General features: G+C 40.3%; 1 protein-coding gene across 2 annotated transcripts in view; it reads right to left on the bottom strand.

Moving 5' to 3' along the window:
* Nucleotides 1-18649, bottom strand: part of PDK3 (pyruvate dehydrogenase kinase 3) — an 89349-nt gene that overhangs the window by 9232 nt on the left and 61468 nt on the right. For both annotated transcript variants that reach the window (XM_074968299.1, XM_074968301.1), the window contains exons 6-9: nucleotides 8605-8682; nucleotides 7934-8010; nucleotides 6129-6230; nucleotides 5764-5874 (exon numbers count right to left, since the gene is read on the bottom strand). In XM_074968299.1, coding sequence (XP_074824400.1) covers nucleotides 5764-5874; nucleotides 6129-6230; nucleotides 7934-8010; nucleotides 8605-8682 — 368 coding nt within the window. The remainder of the gene's footprint in view (nucleotides 1-5763; nucleotides 5875-6128; nucleotides 6231-7933; nucleotides 8011-8604; nucleotides 8683-18649) is intronic.

Here is an 18649-nt window from a genome sequence, read left to right as displayed (position 1 = left end):
AATGCGACTTTAAGCAAAATTATGTTAAGTGAATCCAATTTCCCCATAACAATTAATGTAAATGGGGGGGTTAGGTTCCAGGGAAATTTTTTTCACCAGACAAAAGGCTATATCATATATATATACACACACACACACATATATATACACACACACACACACACGGTATAAGTTTTAAACAAACAGTTTAATACTATACACAGCAATGATGATTGTGAAGCTTGGTTGAGGTGATGAAGTCAGAGGGTGGAAGAGGGTGGGATATTACCCAGGGAATGCCTTAGTGCTAAATGATGAACGAGCACTCAGCTGAGCCCCCAAGGGTTAATGCATTGTTGTTAATGTAGCCTCACACTCTACGAGGCAGCACAAATGGAGGGAGGGGAGACAGCATGGCAGACAGAGACAGAGACACACACCCTGTGTGTGAAAGAGAGAGAGAGATGTGCATTGCCCCTTTAAGTACGCTGACTGCACTCTAAGTACATTGCCTTTTTAAGTAGATCAGCAAGTTGAGACAGCAGTGGCTGCCAGCAAGCTCCCTCCATCCTGAGCCCTGTCATGTCCCCCACTCTATGGAGATGGGGTAAGTGTGAGACAGGAGCAGGGGGGAGGGGGACACCCTGACATTAGCCCCCCTTTACTCCCCCCTGCACAGCAAGCAGGAGGCTCCTGGGAGCAGCTCCAAGGCAGAGGGCAGGAGCAGCATATGGCAGTGTGGGGAGGGACAGCTGAACTGCCGGCAACTGATAGCCTGCTGGGCAGCTGCCGCACAAAGAACTTAGAGACACAGAACTTAGGGGAGCTGATAGGGGGGCTGCTCGTCCACCTTGGTTCCAAGCCTCCACCAGCTAGCTCCAACGGAGCTCTGCTCTTCCTGCAAGCAGTGGACAAAGCTGGCGGCTGCCAAACAACGTTATAAGGGAGCATTGCACAACTTTAAATGAGCATGTTCTCTAATTGATCAGCAACATAACAACAAAACAACGTTAACCGGGACAACTTTAAGTGAGGAGTTACTGTATACTGTGTTACAAACAAAAATGTGTACACAGAGTGGAAGAGTATCATGTGACAGGTGTACCTCCAGATTCTTTAGGGCAAGACCTGGGCATTTTATATTTTGGAAAGCCAGGAAACCTCCATTCCAATACAATGTTTCTAGCCTTGGTAGACTGCAAGATACTTGGTGTCAGATCCTTAGCTGGTGTAAAATGGCCCAGCGCCACTGAAGTCAACAAGGCAGCACTGGATTTACATCAGCTAAGGATCGGGCCTGAATTTTAAAATACACAATGGGATGCTATGTTATAAAGGTTTTTCCAGCATGAGTTCGGGATGACCTACACAATGAGTGCATGGCTTCAACACTCATGAGTAATACATCCAATGAAGTGAGCTGTAGCTCACAAAAGCTTATGCTCAAATAAATTTGTTAGTCTCTAAAGTGCCACAAGTACTCCTTTTCTTACAGCTATTCCAAACTCATATTGATAAAACCTTTATACCAGAGTTCCCATGTTCTCTCATATTGTGCAACTTTATCATTTCTATCTTTACAGACACACACACACACACACGCACACTCTTCCAGGGAAGTTGCCTGATTTTTACAGAATCTAAATGCAGAGACTTGGATTGATTACAGCATTGCTCAACTTTTAAGTTGATGGCGAAAACAGTAAGTTGGAGCGAAATGGAGGAGAAAAATGGGGAAGATAATTCCTGGAAATATTTGTTATGCTGCTTGTTATATAGTTATTAGTATCTGTGCTTCCACTATGAAAATAGCTGTTTGTTTACTTGCTCTTTCTTTTAAATTAAAAAACAGCATGCCATAAACTCACTTCTCAAAGACTCCCATTAACACAGGACATACAGGCACATGCATTACTTGGAGACATCTCATTTCAAGAGCATATTTATTTCTTGTGAATCGTTAACAATGGAAGAATTTTTTCTAGGATAGCAAAATAATCAATTTCCAAAGAAATGTTTTAAAAAAACTACACTCAAGACTTTACTGGACATAGGACACTAGTTATTTTACTAAAGTTAAAAAGCATGTGAATCGGGAGAGCTAACAGTTGATATGATTCACCCTCAAGAGTGGATCAAGACTAAACAGAACTCACTGCCCCCAAATTTTGGGCACCCCCAGAACACACACTACCTGTCCCCAGACTCCACCATGGAATTCCATTATCATCCAGTCTTTCTTGTTTCCCATCCCTTACTTTTGTCCATGCCATCCCACACCAATTCATTCCTAAATTTTACCTTCCCCTCCCCACCAGTGCTAGCCCAGGGGGGGCCCTAAGCAGGAATATTTTTGGTGCCTCCCCCACACAACACATACTAATAATTAATGGGGGCTAGTGGGGCATGAGCTGCTTGGGGCCCTAAGCAATTGCTTAGTTTGCTGATGCCTACTGGCAGGACTGGCTGCCATGGTAACAAGGTTTCTCCACTGACCTAATTTCGTAGCAGAAATTATTGAAAGAGAAGGAATATTCATCAAAGAACTAAAACCAAAATCAAATGTAATGTTTCATACATTGTATATGGGCTCACTTAAAAAAAATGGGAGAGAAAGTTAAAACAGAAAAATATAAGTAATCATTTTACAATATATGACAAGTTCTGATATGTGTTATATAAAGTAAAATAAGAGTATCATACAATCATTTGAAGTATAGACCTTCCTTCCTATGCAGAAGTGATGGGTCTTTACTGAGTTACGTTTTATGGTCTCCGATATTCAGTGATGGAGAAATATCTTCCTATGGTTTAGATGGGCTGAATGATTCAATTTAAACAGGAAATTCTTTCCTACATTATCCTGAACTATCTGATTTTTGTGGCCAAAAAAACCTGAGCAGTTGACCATATCATCTCCCTCAACAATAGAATCAGCAGTAGGTCTTATCTCTCTCGACTCCTGCATTGGATGAAACAGGATGGTGAGCCTTGTTTTGGAAATCTTCTCCCCATGGGCCATGTAGTGATAGAGCTCAGTGACCTCTCTCTCTCAATATTTGGTCCACTACCCTAGAGGGAAGTAGTCAGACTTCCAGGACAATAATTGCCAGGGTTACTTTTCTTTCCTTTTTGGAAGATTGAGGGGGCGAGAGAGAGAGAATGCTTTACCGACTGAAAACAATTGCTCATACAGGCAGAAGAGGGAAATGCCGCCTGAAGAGGGAGTAGAGAAGAAGAAAACTGAAGTATAAATGCTATAGAACAGATGTGGCCAAATCGCGGCTCGTAAGCCACATGCAGCTCTTTTACAGTTAAGTGCGGCTCGCGGAGCCAACCACATCCCCATTCTCTGCCTGTCAGACTGGGGGCGGTGGCTCGAGGCTCTGCGCAGGGTGGTGGGCCTTGGCGGTTCAGCCCTGTGGCAGGTGCCTGCTGGGCCTAGGGGCTTCTGCCCTGTGTGGGGGGAGCTCAGGGTTGGAGCCCCAGCTGGTGCTTCAGCCCCATGGGGCAGGAGCCCTGGCCAGAACGCCTGGCTCTCAAACTTCTGAAGATCATCCTATGTTGCTTGGACGGTCAGTGAGTTTGGCCACCCCTGCTACAGAATTGCAACTGGCTTGTAGATTAGGAGACAATATAAGGTTCTGTTCATGGGAAAAAATAGGTATGGGAAAATATGAAAGTGGAATATAGTATCAATTACAGGCAGACATAGATTTTACAGTAGAATTCCTAGTGAGAAAGTGATTTAGAGGAAAGGAGTTCCCACACAGATTGGCAGCACAAGTATAATAGTAACACCTTCCCCACCCCCTGAACTTTGTAAAATCTCAGGGGAAATAGAAGATGACAAAACTGGATAAGTAGAAGCCCCAATCCTGTAAGCACTGATGCACATGCTTAAGAATAAGTATGCTTGTCAGTGGTTGCAGGATTGGGTCCCAAGTGAGAAGGTATGGATTAAGTGGATCAGAGATAAGATATTAAATGGAATGATTGTATACAGAATTAGGAAAGATAGGAAGGCAGTTTTTAACGGGATTCACAGATGGAAAAGAAGCGACTGAAAAGGATACAGGAAATAATTTGCTCAAAATAGTCTAGATCTTACAAAGTTTAAAAGAGCAGGAGTTTAGGAAAACCATAAAAGGAGAAATTAAAATAGTGATGACAAAATGTGATTAAGGAACGAATAAGATATTTTATCAGATTCATGGTATGGATGAGTTCTGGCAATTTTCTGAGGGTGGTAAAAATCAGATTTCTAGACAAAAGTGGTGCAGTAAGAAGAGAGACTGTAGTCAAGGAGGACTAAACAATTCCTGATACTGGGAACAAACTTCAGGTTTGAATTAAAGAGACCATTCCATGTTGCTGACTATCCAAGAGGATTTTGTAGAAAAAGAGCACTTCTGTTTTTGAAGCATTTGGTATTAATCTAGAATTTGAAAGAGTCAAAAGAAGCAATAGTTAGAAAGATAGGCTATAGAAAGATGAGAGTGCAAGTCAACAGAGATGTAGATTGGGGTTCATTTGCACTGCAGGAGCATCTGAGGCTGGATCAAACAATGAGATACCCAAAAAGAGAAGCAGATGGTTGAGGTAGAGCCACTCAAATAACCTGAAGGAAAACAGTAATCTTCTCTGTACCAATGAGATTGTTCCATGCCAAACACATTACGTGTATGAACTAGATTGTAAGCTCTCTGGGGGAAGGCATCATATCTTCTTATTTGCTTACAAACAGCAAAGCAAACTTATGCAGTTCACCACCATCACCAAATACCACACAAGAACACGTTTGGTAGGAGAGTATTTAAAACATGAAGAGGAAAGTGCCCAAAATACCATTTTTTACTTTACATACTCAAGGCTAAAAACTGCATAAGAAACTGTACAGAACGAACAAGATGAGAAGAGAGGTATCTATGATTAAAGGCAAGTGAACTGTAGGTCATTAACCAATCCTCTTATTAAATAATGCCAGCCAAGTGGTACACTAGTTAGAGCAACTTTTCAATGATCCAATACATACAAAATGTATAAATCCTGTAAGAAGGAATCATACATAACAGAAGGGCCAAATCTGAAATGTATTCAGCATCCAGCAGCTCCCATTGTTCTTACTGGGAGCTACCAGATGCTGAACATTTTTGTAAATCTGGCACAGAAGATATTACTGAAGAGGAATAGAATGACAGATGCCACTACTAAAGAGCAAAGTCTAAAATGAGTTAGTTGGTGACACCACACATTAAACAAATTTTGATTTCATTTTATTGTTACAGGACAAAGACAAACCTGTATAAAAGTCATTTTTTAAAAATCTGATACAAACTCACTTCCTACTTACGGGCAGTGCTCTGTAAGTGCTATAATATTGAAAAAAGTGGCTCAGCTAATTGGCTACTATTTGGTGTATATGCAAAACACTATATTCTAGTTAATTTAGATACTAAACATCTTTTACATTAATCTGTTTTAAAATGCTGCACTGTATATAGACAGTTATTTCCAAGCATATGGTGTTCAAAACACTCAAAGAAAAGTAATTTCCTACTCCAAAGTTAAGTTGCTAAAAATTAATAATAGTGAAGAATCAGCAGCATTTTCTCCTGATAAGTTTTCCCTACGCAGATTTCCTGATAATATCCAGTTTCTGTGATAGAAAAACTTCAAGAAGTTTTAATGTAGGAAAAAAGATTACTCTAGAAGAGAGACTAGAGGAGTATAACTGCACTTATGTTCTGAAAAAATATTTTACCCTGACCCACAGATGCTTACCAAAGGTGCAGCTCTTGTTGGCTCCAAACTAGGCCTAGGTGCTGTTGAGTACATGTAGTTAAACAGTCGATCTATTTTTCTCAGAGGGACACCACCTCCTTGATCACTTATCTACAGAAAAAAGTCAAGGTTTTACTTCAACACTCAATATCTGCTCGGGAACAGAAAGTTCAAGCATCAAACACAGACAAAGCATTATTTGAATCACTTGTATAAACATTAATGCAAATGGAATGAATGCCAGAACCTATACAGAGTACATAATTTAGTCCTTGTAAAATTAAAGATAAATTTATCAAAAACATTACTAATGTGAGCATTTCTTTGAAAGTCAGTTCAGCAGTGTAAAAATATTATTAGTTTACCTTTATGGATAGATCTTCTTTCCCCAAAGTGACTAATGTTTTAATTGATGGATAGCCTTCTTTCCTACCTTCATGTAATTCCACAGTAGCTCTCATTGAGTTCTAAAGTTAAAACCATATGTTTTAGATTCTGATATATTCTCCACCTCAACTTTACCATAAATACTTTTAGTAACAATGTACAAATCAGATACATTTTCACTGTGTTATTCTGAAAAACTTGTGAATAAAACTGCCCTAAATTTGCATACATGGATACAGAAGAGGATATACCTGAGTGAACTCAAGATGTACTTGACAGGAGGTCAACTGTCAATTTATTACATTTTTATATTGTAATACTTTACTGTAAAAGTAACTTAATATTTCTATTGGATACCTCACCATAAAAGCACAAAACAATACAGTAGAACCTCGGAGTTAGGAACACCAGAGTTACAAACTGACCAGTCAATCATAAACCTCATTTGGAACTGGAAGTACACATTCAGGCAGCAGCAGAGACAAAATAAAAACAACAAAAGAAGAAGCAAATATAGTACAGTACTGTGTTAAATGTAAACTACTAAAAAGATAAAAGGAAAGCAGCATTTTGCTTATGCATAGTAAAATTTCAAAGCTGTATTAACTCAATGTTCAGTTGTAAACTTTTGAAAGAATAATCATAACGTTTTGTTCAGAGTTACCAACATTTCAGAGTTACAAACAACCTCCATTTCCAAGATGTTTGTAACTCGGAGGTTCTACTGTAAAGAAATGTATTTCTACATTAAATTATTCATACATACCAAGACTGCCCACTTCCACAGTACAGAAATTAACACTTGTATTAATCATACAGAGTAAATAAATCACTATACTTTGAAAATGACAAAGTGCAATAGAAGTATAGTAAAGCCTTGATGTTCCTGACCCACATCAAAACTGTTATGTTGCAGACATTTAATCAATGCAATTTGCACTCACAGTACATCACAAATTGAACACCATTTTTACAGCTACTACTGTGTGTTTGACTTTTATATTAGTGCACGAATGATATCATTTTAGAGTTTTATAAACACATCTACAGCATCACTCCACAAAGTCGCACCAACTCTGTCCTAGAGTAAGTCACATATCATATAGCTCATGACAGGACAGGGGAAAGATAGCAGTCGAGTACATGCACATTAATGGAGAACACAAAAAGAAAAATATATTCTTTGGAAAAACTCCACATTGCTTTCTACTGAATGTATTTGTTTTCTTTAATTTCTAAAATGTGTCCAATTATGCCTTTCTGGGAACTTGCACATTATTTCACAAAACATACAATTTTTGCACTTTAATGTCTCTCCTATTCTCTCTGCTTTACAGTTTAACTTGTCAGTTATTCTGAACATTAGTAAACAATTTTTTTAAAAGTTACACCATTCAAAAAGAAAACTGACATCCTTCAAGAGGAGCACTAGCATCCACCCAAATATCCCAGCCTTTAAACCATCCAATAAGGCAAAAATCCTGAGCAAAATAATAAGGTCTTGTACTGTACCATTAAGGGTAGTGTTAGAAATTTTACCACAAGCTGTTTTGAGTCAACCAGATACAGAAAGGGGTACAATCATCACTGGAGTGTAAATGAGTGTTTGACGTATGTGCGCTAGGGAATGGCACAAGGGCTAACTTTCATCACATCACTCCAAACTTTCAGAAACAAAAAGTATGAGAACACGAGGAAGAATTATTTTTGCAAACATTATGACTGAGAAGAACCTTAACTACAACATATAATTACAATCAGAGCATTAATAAATCTTACCTACCTTGAACAACTCAAACAGCATATGAAACAGATGTGAGGGTACGTAGACTACTTGAATAGGCTTGCTTGGAGATTTAGCTAGAAATAAATAAAACTTAGCTAAAAAAAATTTCAACATATTCCCCTTGTGGTATCACAGTTCACTCCATCTACTGCAGTAAGCTGAATTTGTAACAAATAAAGACAACTGTATAACTATGTTCTCTCTCACTTTCCAAATGTGTAATAGTGGCACTTGAAAACATACTTTACAATTAAACACAGAATGCAGTCATATCAGAAGATAAGTAGAATCAGGCCTGGTAATTATCTACACAAGGTAACTTGAAGGAAAGCAAAGGCAGCTGCTGGAAATGATATCTGATTCATCATGCAGCACTTTCCCCTCAGCATCAAGTATTAAACAAATGCTCCTCTATGTTAGGGTGCTCCTCCCACTGGAATCACTTTATTTAACTAATCAACTTCTTTGCTGCCCTAGAAGGGAGAGGAATTAGGAGGGCAAGGAAAGAGACCTCTTTGTATATGATCTTTGAATCCTGCAGTAATTCAATTTAAAATCTTATCTATTGACTAAACAACAGCTAGCAAGTATACTTGTTCTATTAAACTTCTATACCCCCCTCCCCTGTATTTCCTAAAGCACTTAAAATAAAATGAACTTCCTATTACCATTGAACTCTTCAACTTCCAACTCTGGTGCAACCAGATAGTACTGCTCACACAACATCTTAGCTGTTTCATAAGCATCTGTGAAAGAATAAAAGAGCATACTTTATCCTGAATTCTGCATTTATGCAAAAAGGCTAGCAATGTTCATTCAACATCTCAAAATAACAAGGCTACAAGCAGATATCTGACTTTTTAGGCACTGGCTTACAAGTCTGAAATCAGTGTGCATTTTCACTGTTATTTGTACTGTGTATCTATGTTCCCATCCCCCAAGAAAGGACACATTATCTTAAAAAAGGATTTACTATCCGAAGTACTGAGTTATAAGGGTTGTGCAAGTAGAGGCACACAACAGTCATCTTGCCTTGGAAATTTATAGTAGTATGAGAGCATACTTAACAGCACACAACAGGGAAAAAGGCATCCTTAGGACAAGGGCCAAGGGGTGGGTTACAAGATCTAGCAACTCTGGAATGGTTTAAACTGAGTAGGTAAAAGTAGTTGAGTATAGGCCAGCTGCCGTTCACTAAGCCTGCCTTCAACTGTTTTTTTATTTAGAAAAGATACAATCTGACAGTTTCTCCTACTGTATCCATGTGCTGTGTTGCCAGAATGCTTCAAATCCTTTGGAAGGATAGAATGTTATAACATACGTTTGGGGACGTTGGAGCCCAAAGAGGGCACAATCAAGATTGCAAGGTGGGACTGGTGTGTACCATAACCCTGTATTTAAGAGATTTAAGCACAGGTGCACCTTGACATTCTGGAAGGGTACAAGGCACTATAGGCCAACCTTAAATCTGAATTTATGAAGTTTTTAGCCCATGAACTTCCCCGGTTTTTTGAGTAAGTGGTGATAGTGCGGGGGTCATGGCTGCAGGACACCTGTGGTGGGGGGAGTACAAAGCCTTCCTGGGAACACCTCACTGCCACTCAACTACCAGTTCTCTTCTCCTCCTGGCCCCTTCATGCCCCCAGTAGGATTGGAAGGACTTGGAGAAAGGAAGAGGGGGGCAGCGAGAAGCATACATATCACCTGCAGTCAGCAAAATGGAGTAGAACGAAGCCCCAAACTTTGTACTCCAATTTGCGGGGCTAGTTTAGAGTGAGGGGGTCTATGCACAAAACTCTACAAAACAGGAGGATTGCAAAGGTGTGAAGATGCTTATTCATCTCAATGGGATGTTCTCAGATGAAGGAGAACACCCATGAAGATGAATACAGTCTGATACAATAACTCTGAGAGGGGGTAACTGATGATTTCATCTCAATGAGTGTTCTCCTCCCCTCTCTTCCCCAAAATCTACCCCAGCTTCTGTTGTGGAATACCAATTTTCACGGCAATATAACTATGCAAGTGGGTTTTAGAACCGTTTGAATAATAAAGTGAACTCCTTATTGGGGGAGTTGAGGCAGGGCTTATCCGAGGAACCCTTTCCCCAAATGACTCCAAATTCACAACCAGTAGTATATACCTTTGGCTTTAATATGGCACAGCAATATTATGATAGTCCAGTAGCACCACCATAGGTAGGGCTGCACCAAGATTTCCTTTTTAACAGGGAAAAAAAAAATCCTACAAAAATTATCTTTTGCATTAGAATATCATTTTAAAATATTTATTGTAGTTTGTACATTGCTTGATATTAGTAGTTTATATCATTTGAGGTTTGTTCTGACTATTTTAAGAAGGGCCAAGCGACCGAATTTTTTTTAATGGCTTACATTTTCTTCAAATCCCTTTATCATAGGGAAAAAAAATGGTTATTTACCTTACTTACAGTAACTGTGGTTCTTTGAGATGTGGTGTCCATATGTAGTCCTCTCAGTGTACATGGGAATCTTTTGGCCAGCAGCCTGCATTGGCCCATCCCTACACCATGTGTGTCCTTGCTCCCGCTCCCAAGGGCATAAAAGAACAGAACAGAGCAGGGCCAACTGCCTTTCACTTCCTTTGCCAAAACAGAATCCAGGTGTTAAAGGACTCTGTACCAGAAGGGAAGGAGGGCGGGTCACAGAATACATATGGACAACACAACTCAAAAAGAACCACAGTTATGTACGACATCTTTTTTTCTTCTTCAAGTGGTTGTCTACACACACAGACACACACACACACACAAACACTTTCCACTCTTGGTGACTTTCGAGAAGTAACCTGATGCTAAGAAGTGAATGCTCAGAGCCTATTTAAATAGAGATTGTAATACAGCTCTGCCAAAATGGACAGCTGGCTCTGTGTGTCTTTACAGGGGAATAGTGTTTATGGAATGCATGCACAGAACTCCACGTGGCTTCTCCACGAATTTCAGAAATCAGGACACTTCTGAAAGAAGCGGCATGAGCCCTTGTAGAGTGAGCTTTAACTTGACTAGTAGACTTTAATCTAGCTACCTGGTAGCATTTTAATAAACTCTGATATCCACTTAGATATTTTTTGGATGATAACGCCTGACCTGTAATCCCTTCTGCAAAGGCAATAAACAATCTAGAAAGAGTGCTCTTAACACATTCAGAGAGTGGAGCTTCACTTTACTGTCACTAGAGTGAAAGAAAAACATGTAAGCGAACAGTTCTGGAGGTCTAAGAGAAACCTTGTCCTTGTGAAAAACAGTTTCCAATAGGCCTGCCATGAATGCTTATAATTCTCCTTTGAGCTGATGTAATCACTACTAAGAATTCAAAAGCCAACCCCTCTCGCCCCAGTCTCTCCCCCAAAATCAACCCAGCTAAAACCACATTAAGGTCCCAGGAGGAAGGAGATTCATATATATTGGAGGGAACACATGCATTAAGCCCTTGAGGACCTTAGTCACTTTAAGGTGTGATGATCTAGCGTGATCCTGTATTGGTGGATGGTGAGTTTTCATATTTGCTAGATGAACTCTTACAGAGCTAACAGAGTCCTAATCTCTTTAATGAGAAGAGATAATCCAAAACTGTAGAAACATCAGACTCTGTGAGGGAGAGGTGATGCTGCTCTGTTCAAATAATGATTTTTCTTCCCACCTGGCCACAAACAAATCTTGTGGAGACTTGTCTATTGTAAATCAAAATGGATCAAGATTTCACCATGTTGGTTAACCAGCCAGCATCCAGGCTGAGAGGTGCAGTGAAGCTGGGTGTGGCTGCAGGATGAAGAAGTTACTCACCTTTTACACTAACAATGGTTCTTTGAGATGTGTGTCCCTAAGTGTGCTCCACTGTAGCTGTGCTTGCATGCTTGCGCGACCGATCAGAGAACTTCGGTAGCAGTGTCCATTAGGCCCACACGCGCTGTCTCCCCTCGTGCCCTACCACAAGGCTAGTCAGCACACGTAGGCTAACCCCCCTCAGTTCCTTCTCAACTGCCCTTGGCTAGAAACAGAGGTATTCACAGTCCGTGAGGACCACTGCTTTCAATTTGCATCTCTATAGTTAGTCTCCTAGTTCTTAGTTGTAGTTCTAATTTTTCCCTTTTTCTTATCTTTTCTCCCTAAAAATAATAAAAACAAAAACATTTCCCCCCCCTCCTTTTTCCTTGTAGGGAACCCTTCCCCCAGTGGGATGTGCCCAGGTCATCGGGCTTCAAGAAGTGCCTCTCTCTTGCAAAGAAGAGATCCCGGTCACAGACAAGCACTCCCAGTGCATTCACTGCTTTGGGAAAGGCCACATTCAACAAAGGTGTGGTCTGTGCCAACAACTCAGGCCCTGGTCTCATAAGGACAAATTGCTCAGATAGAAGATTATCTTCATGGAGCCAACTCTCCGGACCCGCGCCACGAGTTACCTGGCAGATGTGAGTCTTCAGCCCAGAGCCGTTAGATGTTGAGGCCTGAGGGGAAGAAACAAGCCACTGACTCCTCTCACAAATAATTAAAAAAGAGAGTGGGAAATGCCCTACAAGGAACCCTGAGATAGCCGCAAATGCTCTCTGGTACACTCGGTGCAGACGGAACCAAGACCTTCTCAGACCACTACCCATGGCTCATGGAAGTCCTCAGTGGCAGGCACCATTGACAAACCCATGGTCCCAATGGGCACAGGCACTGAGTCAATGGCACCAAAGGACACGAGTCAGCACTCCTCTAAAAAGACGTTGCTGGTACATGATCCTACATTGATACTGTCATCAACACCTCATTAGGTACCAGAGCGACCAGTATGGTCAAGACCTCCATCCATCCCGGTACTGCCAATGGCATCAAATTGGTCAGTACTGCTGGAATTCTAACCCTCTAGGGACCTCCGTGTATCAGATGTTCTGCAGCCTCCTCGGTACCAAGACCTTCAGACAGAGTCTTCGCCCGGCACGGGAATCTTCCTGACTGCCCCCCTCACGTTCCTCCGCTCTCTAGTGAGGGCTCCGATTGCAAACCTGAGGAGGTGGCATCACAGTACTCATCCCAGGATCTTTACAGTGCCCAATATCAACAGTAGTAATACTGGCAATCTTGGGCTGTATATTGCCACCGTGCCTCTTGAGCTTCCAGTCCAATCCTCAAGGCACACCTCTTCAGCCGTGGCTTCCAGAGCTTCAGATCCTCTGGAAAAAAAAAAAAGGAAGATCACGAGAGCACTGTAGAAGGAAGAAGTGACCCCAAGGACCATATCCTCCTAATCCCTGGATAAGGCTGCCTGCCTCTCCTGCCATCTCTGGCAGATGACTTTTGCCTCTTCCAGGACATGGCAAAGAGAGTGACGGACACTCTCCAAATATCACTAGAGGAAGTCAAGGACACCCACCATCACCTCCTTGACATACTCCACTCATCCTCTTCCTCAAAGATTCCCCTACTATTAATGAGGCCATTCTAGACCTGGCAAGAATCATTTGGCAGACCTCAGCATTGTTGGCACCTACTTGCAAGTGGGCAGACAAATATTATGGCCCTGCGTGGGAGACTTCTTCCACCCTCCACACAATTCCATCGTGGTGGACACGGTTAATTCCCACAGCCATCAACACCAGATGAGGTCCACTGTCTATGATAGGGACTAGAAGCATCTGGAAGCACACTCCTCGGTTCTTTTTTCTTTTGGCATGAACTTGAAGCTTTGCTGGTTCATACGCTTCTGGGCAGCAGTGACCACAAGTGATCCAGGTGTTGGGTGAGTATAAAAATATTCAGATCTCGAAGAGGGAACTTATTACTACCTATCAGCTTTCTTAGACATTGGCGGTATGGTGGGTGATGTCTGTCACAAAATGTGTGCATGTTCTAAAAGACCATCATTAACTGGCATTGCCATTCTTTCCAATAATGAAGTATGCAGGATGTCTAGACATGCGATTTTTCGTGTACAACCTGTACCCGCATCTCTAATGTTTCAGCCATTCTTCTGAGGAGATCCTGAAAAGTTTTGTAGTTATCTGGATGCGATGGTGTCGATGATTGTAGACTCTATATGGCAGGGCAATTTGTCTCTGGAGTGGATGGAGGAAGGCTTTCTAACATCTGGAGAGACCCCAGGAGCCCAGTAAGGGCAGGGGTGCGGTCCATAGGCAAACTGTGTATGGAGCCGAAAAGGGGATTGGAGAGTACCAGATAGAACATCTCTCCCTATAATCCCTATGGTTATGTTGATACACATGTACCCTAAATTCTCTGACTGAAGTATAGTAGACTCAGGAGTCATTAGGAGAAGCCTCCATACTCTGGTCTGAGGCTGATAAGGAAAAGAAATACTCCTCTAATGGTGGAGCAGGAGTCCCTGTAATTTCTTTGGGGACATCCCTTATAAACACCATATGTGCACTCTGTGCCAAGCTTCTAGTGCAACTCGGTACCAATGTGGGACAATGACTTGGGAAGCAGAAATTGCTGCAGCATGTATCAAAGAGGCAGGATCCCAGGAACTGGTAGCAGAGCCAGTGCTTATCAAGGAACTCTTGGAGAAGACCGCTCAAATTTGGATGGATCTTGTTTACCCAGATCAGAGGCTGGTCTCAGATTTATCCAAGAGGAAAAGAGTTTGAGTGAACTTTTCTTGTTTTCTGAATTTATTATGAAAATGAACAACCAACAGAACATTTGCTCATGATGTGCTGCTCACTGAATATAAAAATAAACATTTTAAGTGGCCACAATTAAGTGGTATAGCTGTCTTGTCTTGCTTACAATACTTAGCAATAATTAAAACTGCTTGGAGATTTTTGTTCAGTCACGAAGATTGAAGACCCGGTCCCAGATAACAGAAAAAAGTGTTTCAAAGCATTACCTGAAAAGAAACCTAACACCACACACTTAAACAAAACTATACTATGACTATTCTAAAAGTGATCTATACAATTTTAAAAATGAACTATGCAAGTATGCAACAATAAAACATATTGCTTGCAAGGCTGTGTCTCACCCATGGGCAATAAGAAGGAACTCAAAGACAGTTGGCCCCACTCTGCCATTTTATGCTCTCAGGAGGGAGGCTAGAGGGCACTTACGGTACAGGCCTGGGCCAACAGACACTGCTGGCCAAAAGATTCTAATCTCAAGAGCATGGGGAACATGGGCACCAAGAGTGGAACACATATGGAAAAGCACTTGAAGAACTCACTTAGAAGGGTGAAACTGATAGGTGTGGACCCTTGGTTTGTGTAGCTTAAATAAATTATTTTAGAAACTTGAAATGTGTTTTCTGTGTTTATTTTTCATGATAAATATAAGTTACTATTTTGACTAATGGCAGCATCCTAGTGCTGTGTTACAATGTCAACTTTGCACCAGTCCTTAAAACAGGCTCTCTATCCTGGGTGCATATCTTGAGCCTCAGCAATCCCTTTGATCACGCTGACACGGCTCAGAGTCACAGCTACTTGCCCCCCCCTTTAAAAAAAAAAACCAAACGAACACACACACAGTCCCACTGGTCAGGAATGGGATGAGAAGCATGCATCATGATTACACTGACCAAATGCTACTGCTTACTAGAGTCTTTCATCTTCCCTCTATTTAATTAGGTAATTCAATTTTCCTTGGCAATACTTCTAACGTAAATCTGATTAAGCATGTAGATTTCAGAACACAGCTCTTAAACCAGAAACTGTATCCTCAGGGGACAACTTCCAGAAGATGACCATGCAGAGTACAGGCTGAAAGCAACTAATGATCAAATGTCTAGAAAACATGAGTTATGAGAGAAGATTGGAAGAAAAACTGGGTTTGTTTAGTCGGAGAAGAGAAGACTGGGGGGTGCAGTGGGGCAGGATGGGGCATGATAACAGTTTTCAAATACATAAAAGATTGTTACAAGGAGGAAGGAGAAAAAAATATTCTAATTAACCTCAGAGGATAGGACAAGAAGCAATTAACTTAAACTGCAGCAAGGGAGGTTTAGGTTGGATATTAGGAAAAACTTCCTAACTGTCAGGGCAGCTAAGCACTGGAATAAATTGCCTAGGGAGTCTGTGGAATCTCCATCGTTGAAGGTTTTTAAGAACAGATTAGACAAACACCTGTCAGGAATGGTCTAGTTATTCCTTAGTGCTGCCTTGGATGAAGGGGACTGGACTAGAAGACCCCTTGAGGTCCCTTCCAGTCCTAAACTCCTATGACTCTTTGCACAAAATATACATTCTTTGAAATCTACTTAGGGCAGAGCTCAAACTCACTGTACATGGGTACTTCTCAGGTTCACTGGCTACAGCATGTCACTTTTTTGGTTTGGTGGACTATTTGGGGTGTCCCTTGTTCAAATGACCTCAAATTTTGACCACTAACCCTGCCCCCAGGCCTCCTCAATACACAGCAACTTTCAGCAAATAAACATGCAGATTTTAGAACACTTAGAAAAATCAGTAAGCTAGTCTCAACTAGAGGTGTGTGACTTTATTTGGCAAATAGTAAATTTCCCAAGCAAATGCATTTTGGGGGGTATTGAAACTGAGAATTTGGGTCAAGTTCAGCAAATAGTTTTAGCTGGAAAAAAAACCCAAAATGAAAATTTCAAAAATGTCATTTCATATCAACATTTTGTTTCAAAACATCCTTTCAAACTGACATTCAAAATAATATTTCATTTTACCTGAATAAAAAAATTCAGTTTTTTGTTTTATCAAGGAAAAAATGAACAAATTAAAGTTTCAGTTTGAAACTGTGTTTTTTCCCCTTCTGATTTTTCAGTTCAGCCACTAAATTAAAAAAAAAAATTATTCATCAACTATAGTCTCATCTTTAACTCGTGGTGCTACTGTCTCACTATAACAAAACTATTGAAGTGACTAAGGATTATATAGCCAGGCCCAAGTGATCAATACTTGTTAGATTTAAATGTTGTAATACAGTAGCTTAAATTTCAAGACTCATCTCAATATGACATCAATAATTACTATGGATTAGAACAGAAAAATAAAATCAAAGGAACATCAAGAATCCATTTTGGTTATATTTCCTGCTTTGGCAATCTATGCCATATCTCCATCTGCTGACAAAAAATTGCAACACAATGCAGACAACTGCTATCTTGAAAACACACTGGACAAAACAGCACTTCTTATAAGGCAGCCATTGTTAACCTATAAAAATAAACTGTTTCGCCAATTACTATGTAAACTGGAAAATATTAATTTATGAAGAATTTCCAACTGCAATGACTTCATAGAAAAGAAAGAGAAAAGCTGAATCTATGGGGTTAGAATTCTTTGATGATATCAAAATAACACAAACTCTTAAAGTTTATTTTCAAGCTCTGTAATTTATAGTTACTTATAATTCATACACTAAATTTCACATGGTTTCAACAAACATTCAAAAACTGCTTTTAAAAAAGCTCAGTAAAACATGAGGTCACTTTGGGATAGTCACTTACTCCGAAAGCAAAACTGGGATAAGGTTAATATTAATTTTCAAATGCTTATAAAGCAGAAAGACTGCAGGTGAAACATTACAGACACATCAACTGATACACAAATGTATAACAAAGGGTGAAATAAAGTATCACACTGCAAGTGGAACTGTATTCAAGCAATCAGTGCTATGCAATTAGTGTGTGTGTGTATATATATATATATATACACACACACACACACACACACACACGCAGTTGCTACTTAAATATTTAAAAATGCTTTGTAATTTTGCTGTATTAGAGGCTTGAACAAACTTGCTCTGTAGGAAGAAAAGGAGTACTTGTGGCACCTTAGAGACTAACCAATTTATTTGAGCATAAGCTTTCGTGAGCTACAGCTCACTTCATCGGATGCATAATCACCCATTTTTTCATGGTTTGTGTACATAAAAACATCTTCTGTATTTTCCACAGTATGCATCCAATGAAGTGAGCTGTAGCTCACAAAAGCTTATGCTCAAATAAATTGGTTAGTCTCTAAGGTGCCACAAGTCCTCCTTTTCTTTTTGCGAATACAGACTAACACGGCTGTTACTCTGAAAGTTGTTCTGTAGGGTTTAAGCACATCCTTTTTCTTTCTTTTTAATATACCTGAACTTCTATACTATTGCTCACATAAATTATGTATTTTATAGCATATATCAAAATAACATTTTCAAGTATGAGCATGGATAGATTCCGTAGTTTTAAAAAAGGTGCTTTGTGTTCCACTAGTTTCTCACGTGGTGTCTCTCCGACCTTCATAAGGATCCGAATACCCTCTCCTAGCACTAAGGATTCCCTCCAACTATTTTCTTCATTTTTCTCCCCTCTTTTAAAGCATTGTGGTCACACTCCCTTAGAGGCAATCAGTTTTGCTCCTTGAGTTAATATGGGTGAAATGAGATCAACAGGAAGAGATACCTCCTCTCATGGGTGTAAAATAGTTTCTGCTTCCACTGTGTTCATAGCCCTTGTCGACCCAAGAACTAAAGACCAAGATTTGATGCCCAACACCAGTTCTCATATGGCATCCCAATATTCTTCCACTAGATTACCATCCTGGCATAGTTGGCCACTATGTCTTCACATTGAGAATATATCAACTGAGAATTCAGATACACACATTCCATACACAGAAGACACTAATAGGTACCCAATGTTTGTATGTGCATATGCTCATATGTGTATGAAACACATATATGCATGTGCATTTATTCATGTGCGTATGGAACGTGTGTGA

This window comes from Natator depressus, chromosome 1 (genome assembly GCF_965152275.1).
Source record: "Natator depressus isolate rNatDep1 chromosome 1, rNatDep2.hap1, whole genome shotgun sequence".
In the NCBI taxonomy this organism is placed as follows: domain Eukaryota; kingdom Metazoa; phylum Chordata; order Testudines; family Cheloniidae; genus Natator; species Natator depressus.
This window is presented reverse-complemented; position numbering and strand designations above follow the sequence as displayed.